Source organism: Pseudorca crassidens, chromosome 4 (assembly GCF_039906515.1).
Source record: "Pseudorca crassidens isolate mPseCra1 chromosome 4, mPseCra1.hap1, whole genome shotgun sequence".
In the NCBI taxonomy this organism is placed as follows: Eukaryota; Metazoa; Chordata; class Mammalia; order Artiodactyla; family Delphinidae; genus Pseudorca; species Pseudorca crassidens.
This window is the reverse complement of record NC_090299.1, coordinates 64275809-64284405: the sequence shown is the minus strand read 5'-3', so window position 1 is coordinate 64284405 and position 8597 is coordinate 64275809. Positions and strand designations below refer to the sequence as shown.

The following is an 8597-nucleotide window of genomic DNA, read 5'->3' as shown; positions in this document are numbered from 1 at the left end:
CCTGGTGGCGCAGTGATTGAGAGTCCGCCTGCCGATGCAGGGGACACGGGTTCGTGCCCCGGTCTGGGAAGATCCCACATGCCGTGGAGGGGCTGGGCCCGTGAGCCGTGGCCGCTGAGCCTGCGCGTCCAGAGGCTGTGCTCCGCAATGGGAGAGGCCACAACAGTTAGAGGCCCGTGTACCGCAAAAAAAAAAAAAAAAAAAAAGAACATAGGATATATCTTTTATTATGTTTTAATCTATTGTTACCAATGAAGACAGTTTTTACATGTCTGTTTCTGCTCTCTTATTTCTACTAGTTGGCACTCTTGGTGAATTAGTTCCTTGTATGCTTGGTTATTTTATTATAAACTGCTTGTTTTCCTTGGAAATAATTTGTGGGTTTTTTTTTTTTAATCCACCAAGATGACGGTGTACTCTCCCTGAGAAGACGTGCATTTGCCTCTGCCAGGCAGCTAATGGTGGCATTATCGGGATGGAACCTCTTCAAACTCACTTCATTGAAGTTTTTTGGACTACCTACATCATGTGACTTTGGGCTGCTAATCTGTGAGGGTCAGTAGTGGTTTTAAGTTTTTATGATTTTTTTTTTTTTTTTTTGGTCTCTTGTTCTGCTCAGTGCCAAGGCAACTGAGTCTTTTGCAGTCCAAAAGACTGAGTCCTTGCAGTCTTTTGGCAGTGGGAAGGAGGAGAAGGGAAAAATTACTTCTGATTCATCCCCACTAAGGGTGGAGCCCCTTCAGGTGCTATATTTATGGGGTGTCTCTTAGCCTCCAGGTTTGCTGGCCATTGTCTTTTCTCACTGCTCCCCAGTGAGACTTTGAAAACTGAAGCCAAGGTGACTCGGGAAGGCTGAAAGCCTTCCCTCTACAATCAAGAACAAGACAACGGTGCCTGCTCTTACCACTCCTACTCAACACGGTACTGAAATCTTAGCTAGAGCAATTATTCAAGAAAAAGAAATAAAAGGCAACCAAGTCTGAAGGGAAGAAGTTAAACTGTCTGTTTGCAGATGATATAATCTTAATATAGAAAAGCCTAAACACGCCAACAAAAACTGTTGGAACTAATAAACGAATTCAGTAAAGCTGCAAGATACAAAATCAACATACAAAAAGCAGCTGTGTTTCTATACACTAACAATGAACTATCTGATAAAGAAATAAAGAAAACAACCCCATTTACAATAGTATCAAAAACGATAAAATACTTAGGAATAAATGTAACCAAGGAAGTGAAAGATATGTACACTGAAAACTATAAGAGGTTGATGACAGAAAACAAGACACAAATAAGTGGAAAAATTATCTCACGCTCATTGATCAGAAGAGTTAACATTAAAATGTCCATACTACCCAAAACCATCTATAGATTCATTGCAATCCCTATCAAAATTCCAGTGGCATTTTTCACAGAAACAGAACAATCCTAAAATTTGTATGGAACCACAAAAGATCCTGAATAGCCAAAGCAATCTTGAGAAAGAACAAAACTGGAGGCATCACACTTCCTGATTTAAAACTACAGTACAAAGCTATAGCAATCATCAAAACAGACACAGACCAATGGAACACAACAGAGAGCCCAGAAATAAACCCACTAACATCTGACAAGGGAGCCAAGAATACTCAAGGGGAAACAGATACTCTCTTCAATAAATGGTGTTAGGAAACCTGGATAGTCACATGCAAAAGAATGAAATTGGACCACTGTCTTACACCAGTCACAAAATTAAATTTAAATTGAGATTACCCAGAGAAGCGCTCCAGAACCTATGAAAGGTACAATTGTATGGTTATACATGTACAAAAGCCATAAATTTGCAGTGTTTAATCTTTTCCCTACAAAAAGTCACTTAAAAATTCAATCAAGAGAGCAAAGTTCAAGTTTACCACCTCCAAAAAGAATTACTTATTCCCCACAGTGCTTCCACAATTCTTTATACACAGCTTCTAGTTCTTAGGACATTTACATGTTTACATCTCCCTACCCCAGTTTATTTAGCTTTACATCACTTGTACCAAGTACTGCTTGTACACATGGATGTGATTAATGAATGTTTAAGAAAACACAGAAGTCACTATGCAAATATATTTAGCAGTATCACTAGAAATAACTTATGTACTTATCTAGTTGCCACAACTGAGTTATTGAATTAAAAGTGATCCCACTAGCAGTTAAATTGTCAACTGAAAACCCATTCCATCAGCCATGTTGGTTACTATTTGAATATTTAAGTTTAAATACATACAACTATGATATCTTTTTTATTATTCCTAGCACATAGTAGTCATCAACAAAGATCTGTTGAATAAACATATAAGAACTAATTTTCACATTACTTGCATTCAGTAATCAGAAATGATGTGGCAGAGACTGCTCTTCATTCCCCTAATATACATTCTCTTTCCTCCAAGAGAATGCCCAAATTTTAGCTGAATATTTGGCAGTCTGAAATAAAGGCAATTTCCCAGCCTCTCTTGCAGCTAGATGTGACCACATGACTGAGTTCTGGCCAATGAGATGTAAGTGGAAGTGTCCTGTGGCAGCTTCTGTAATTCTTCTATAAAAGATCATGGCACTTGCCTGTTGCTCCCTTCTTTGTTTTCCCTCCAACAGAATGTAGATGTGATGATCAGAGCTGTAGCCACCCACACTGCTTTAGGAAAATGAGAGCCACACCTTGGATATGGTAGAGTGGTGAGCTAAAAGGATCCTAGATCCCCAAAAACTGTGGAAAAGAGCATGACCATCAGTCCTGGACTCTCTATATCTCTGAATTTTAAATTAAGAGAAAAATGAACTTTTATCTTTGCCATTGGGAAAATCCATAATACCAGCTTCCCCTGGATAAAGGAGTAAGGCAGATTTATAAACGACAGGCTTTCATAGACATATACTGTGGAGCCACATCTCTCTCAGTTGGGGATAATAGGATATTATCTCTTTTTCAGTAATTATTTTTACTGTTATGACAAATGCTGTTGCTCTATACTAGGAGTCAGAGAATCTAAGTTGAAGTCTTACCTCCATCACTAACTAGGCAAATCAGTCTAAGCTTTTGTAACACACCTATGTAATAAAATTCTCTTGAGTCTTAAAATATAATGTATATGAAAAGTGTTCCACCATATAAATCACTATACACAAAATAGTTGATGAGACTGTAAGATACCTGTGGACAGAAGCTCTGTCTGTCTCACTTTGTATCCCTAGTAACAAATGCTCAATAAATATTTGTTGTATAAATATTTTTAAGTCCTTGCTAAATGAGTAAATTATTCTGCTTTGGAGGTGAATAAAGTTCAAAGGTCTTTAATATTAATTAAAGTATTACTTGAATCCTTTAGAGATGCAATTCTTAATTTTGACATCAGTCAAAAGATATAAGGTTATGAAAAGATAAACCTAGCTAATGCATTTACCTGGTTCAAAAGTAGACCCCTATTTGCTATAGCAAGATAATTTAAACTAGAATAAAAGGTGTGGTACAAAAATGAAAATTTTTTGACCCTTTTCCCTTGAAATTACAAAGTTACACATACACATATATTTTAATATTTAAACCACTAACCCTACCACATCAAATGAAGGATATCCTCACACTAGACAGTGGTTAAAGTATTTTATTAAATTAAGTACATAATTTGCAAATCGTTTCATAAGAAATTTTAAAAGCAAAGTTACAAACATTTTCAATAAAAAAGTACAGCGTTAACAGCAAAATTACGTTTTCTTTATAGTACAAATAAAAGTATTTTGTTTCTTATATACTATCTGAAAATTTTATAATATATTCTCCAACTGACAGCTGCAATATATTTTAATGAGAAGTCTCATGGTTAATTCAATCATTTGTTAATCAGGGTTCATCATTTGGACCATAAAATTCAATTGCTCAACTTTAAGGAAAATAATAAAATTCATCATCATGTAATGTGGAGTTATAAAAAGCTCTTCGGGATGTAGATGTATTCTAGCCTTATTTCTCTAATAAACTCTGCAAAGAGACATTAAGTAACACTGTAAACTTGAATTACAATTTAAAAATAAGCACCATTAACATACATTCTACACAAACTTACTTCACCTTTTAAATGACAATTTTTTTTGGCCACGCAAACATTTAAATCTGTTTTCTTTACCATGTAAATAAAAATAAGCAATATTTAACCACTACACAGAAAAATTATCAAACTTCACCTCAATTGCACAATGGAAAAGCACTCAGAAAAAGCACTTGGAAAAAAACAGCACACATTATTTCTGTCTTTTTTATACATTTTGTCATTTTCTTAAATTGAGAGCAGTTAAAACATTGTCAGAGCAATTTCCTGAGTTTCAAAGTTTCCAATTTCCAGCTCAGAAAAAACCAATCTTACTTTTATACATGTCCTTTTTCTAAGCATACAAAACACTTGAATTTAAAAAGAAAAAGACCAAAATAAAGGATTGGAAACAATCCAACAGAATTATTTAGCTTTTCTTTTCAAAATGTGTTATAATACACAAGACACTTTAAAGTCAGGATTTCTACTATACAATATGTCCTATATTTAAAGGCCTTAGAATTGCAAGTAGTATTGAAACACTAATAAATTGAAGAAACCTCAACTTGAAAACAATATAGAGATATATGAACAGCCAATAAATGTAAGACAACATGCTTCCATTTCTCCTGTTGAAGGAAGGAAATGAATAGTTGGAAATACTGTTAAGAGTCCCCTCATTCCAACCCCACTTTCCCTGTGGTTTCCACATTAGTTCTCTTTTTCCCCTGGTAGATACTGGTAAGAGACTATTGAAAGAATATAACTGTTACTAAACTCTTGCAAATTATAGAAGTGTTATAATTTTTTTTTTTTTTTTTTTTTTTTTGCGGTACGCGGGCCTCTCACTGTTGTGGCCTCTCCCGTTGCGGAGCACAGGTCCGGACGTGCAGGCTCAGCGGCCATGGCTCACGGGCCCAGCCGCTCCACGGCATGTGGGATCTTCCCGGACCGGGGCACGAACCCGTGTCCCCTGAATCGGCAGGCGAACGCTCAACCACTGCACCACCAGGGAAGCCCTATACTTTTAAAATACTAATAACTTTGCAAAGAGCCATTCTAGTAAGCCATATATTAGCACAAATATACCAATACATACATCAAAACTTTGATAATCCCCACATTATCATTAGTTTTGACACACAGGATTTAGAAATGGGTAAAAGAGAAAAATTTGATAATCCTCAAACTCTGTTTACCTTTGGCATACAGGATTTAGAAATAGGCAAAACAAGAAAGGGGCAATTATAAAATTTTCTTTCATAATTATGTGTTGGTTAAACTATGCTACATAGTGGGGTAGGAGGCAGTTTGGTACTAAACAACTTCATAAAAACATTTATGATGCTCAAAATTTGCCTATATATTTATGGATGATTAAGAAGAAATACCCTAGATTTACCAAATAAAGCATAAAATTAGAGTTGATACAGTACAAAACATAGGTTCTTTCATTTGGTTTCTGCCCACAAAATACCCCACCTCTTGTTCTTTTTGACTGCTCCCACATCAATCATAATTATAATAAATAATACTGAAATAAGTCTAGCTGAAGTGCTCAAAAGTGATGTTTTTTTAAAACTGGGTAAGGAAATATAAAAACACAGAAAATGAGTATGCAGCTGCACACACTAGAATAATTCTAGGTTTTAGTATTGTTATTCACATTTCTTAAATCATATCAATTTATATATAGAAAGATTTTATTTCATTAACAGTTGTAGTTTTATAATAAGTTGCTGAAAGGAATTGCTTTATTTTTAATGTACACAATTCTTCTAGACATCACAAAAAACATAATGCCAAACTGTTGGCATTCTTTTCTTTTTCTTAACAAATTACCACAAACATAACAAATGTGAATAATACTTCAATACTAGTCACTATTTCTAAGTAATAAACATATATTTTTATTTTTGTGGAAATAAATTCAATGATATGGCTCTTCTTTTACAAGCATGCTTTCATGATATATAAAAACATTTTTTGAATTTTATTTTCATTAAAATGTCTGTTCTTTTGGGAAACCATTCCGAAATTCAGGATTCTTTCAGTAATAGCTCAATCGTATCATTCCTGATCCAATTAATTTTTTAAGCTTATCAAAAAACAATACAATTGTTTGCTAAAATTACGTATGTTGAAAATATCCTTCATATCCAAAGTCAAATTTATTTAAGCCAGTGTCTCACATTGGAAAATTATACTTCGCCACACTAAACTTGTGTGTAAAGGAAATTATAACTGACATACTAACAGGACTTTTTAGCTCACCAAAAAACAGAAGTCAATGAAAGTTTCCTTTCAGAAAGTTGGTTCTTTTTAAAAATAAAGGTAAAAAACTTTTAAATTGTAAAAATTTCTTTTATGATTATATCAAAAAAGTTTTCTATATCTATTTAAGTTAATAGGATTTTGACCTACTGTAGTTTAGAAATTACATGTCTCAAATATAAAATATAGCTCTTTAGTACTGTCTTCAATACCACTTACACAGACAGTTCTGTAAGACTAGAAGCAGTTTTATAAGACAGCAGCACTTGGTAGATACCTAACCATTTTTCCTTCTCTGAAAACTTGCCTGCCTATGGAAGGTATAAAATTGCAATATAATCTCAGACTCCAACTTTACTCCTAGAAAATGTACACACACAGAACAAAGGAACAAAAGGTAAGAGATCACGATCATATACAAAGCAGAAGAAAGTGCAACAGCATGTCTTCCTTCCTGTAGGATACACCAAAATGTTTTTTTGTATTGTTTTGAAATCAAAAAGCACTCAAGTGTTTTTGTTAGATCTCCTTTCTTTCATTACTACTGGTACTAGTACTTTTTTTTTTTTTTTAATTAATTTATTTACCTTTGGCTGCGTTGGGTCTTCGTTTCTGTGCGAGGGCTTCCTCCAATTGCGGCAAGCGGGTGCCACTCTTCATCGTGGTGCGCGGGCCTCTCACCATCACGGTCTCTCCTGTTGTGGAGCACAGGCTCCAGACACGCAGGCTCAGTAGTTGTGGCCCACGGGCCCGGACGCTCCGCGGCATGTGGGACCCTCCCAGACCAGGGCTCAAACCTGTGTCCCCCACACTGGCAGGCAGATTCTCAACCACTGCGCCACCAAGGAAGCCCAGTACTTCTTTTTTAAATACAAGCTTTTGAAGGGCTTGTATTATGAACCAGGTCTCAAAGCACTTTAAATACTTCTCATAGAAACCTTTAAGACTTTACTAAACGTCAAACAACAATTAATATAAAGGTTACATTTTCTGTCTGAGAAAGAATCAGAGCATTTCAATCTTTAAAACTGCAGCTGATAATTTTCTTAGATATTTTGTAATCAGTAAAAATTCTCTTTAATACTTTTAATAGACTACATATTTGGCATGTGATTCAGTAAAAAATTAAACTTCTCTTGAATTTTGAAAAACATAGTGTTTTTCTGTTTTATAACTGGACATTACTTCTAATAAAACACACATTTACAGTACAGTTGACTAAATTACTGTAAATAAAACTAATTTTAACCTACAAACCTTCACACTTTTAAGTCAAGGACATTTATTTTACTTTAGCATGACTTTCAAGCACCCTGGTTTAATTTCAGAGAACCTGCAGAAATGAAAAAAAGAGTTATTTTAAAGATAAGAATTTCAAACTGATTAAGAAACATAATCTTGTAATCAATTCAAGTGCCTATGGTAAACATAATATTAACTATCAAAACACTCTCCTTTAAGTTAAATCCAGCACTAATATCTATGCTTATGTTCCTTTTAATCTATTGTCAAAATAAATACATGACTAAGGCTGGGGGTTATTCCTAATTAAGTATTACAATTTAAGATTTTTTAAAATTCTCAAGCCTGAATTTGACCCTCATGAACAACAGCACGCTGCATGAAGGAGAAGACGATGTCTGCATTACATTATTTCTATGCATTATAACAGTACCAAGAAATCTCTAATAGGTAAGTCTGATTCATCAGGCCATGAAATGCTTTCAACTCCCTCACTGTGAAATTTAAAGAAACACAAGTCTCTAAAACAGATCATCAATCCCAACATGATAATGCTGTGGTCTAACTACTCCTTTTGTAAAAGTAACTCTAAAATGTCATCTATTTTCATGCTCAGAATTAACACTACCATTTTCTATAATATAGCCAACATTTTATCACGTGACATAAACAAAATATGCTACATTCATTGAAACTGGAAGTAAGGGAAGGAGGGTACTTAGATTCCTCATAACCACTTAATGAAAAAGGACATTTCATGTTTGTCAGCTAAGATCAATAATGGCACTTAATTTATGAAGATGTGTAAATTCGTAACTGACTGGACATTTCCACTAATGTTTAAATACATCCAAATTATAACCACATTTTAGCAGAAGCTCCAACTCCTTCCAAAATCCACAGACATGTTATTTCTTTTCAAAGGAATTAATTAAACAGCAACATTAAACTATGATATGTATAATCTAACTACCCTGAATGATACATTATCAAAAAAACACAAATATACTTAGTTTCTTTTAGATTTTTAAT

At 34.4% G+C, this 8597-nt stretch overlaps 1 protein-coding gene across 10 annotated transcripts in view; it reads right to left on the bottom strand.

Moving 5' to 3' along the window:
• Nucleotides 1-4822: 4822 nt before the first annotated feature.
• The window catches only part of N4BP2 (NEDD4 binding protein 2), a 90159-nt gene continuing 86384 nt past the window's right edge, over nt 4823-8597 (bottom strand). For all 10 annotated transcript variants that reach the window (XM_067735772.1, XM_067735769.1, XM_067735766.1 and 7 more), the window contains one exon: nt 4823-7656. In XM_067735772.1, coding sequence (XP_067591873.1) covers nt 7611-7656 — 46 coding nt within the window. In that variant the 3' untranslated portion in view covers nt 4823-7610. The remainder of the gene's footprint in view (nt 7657-8597) is intronic.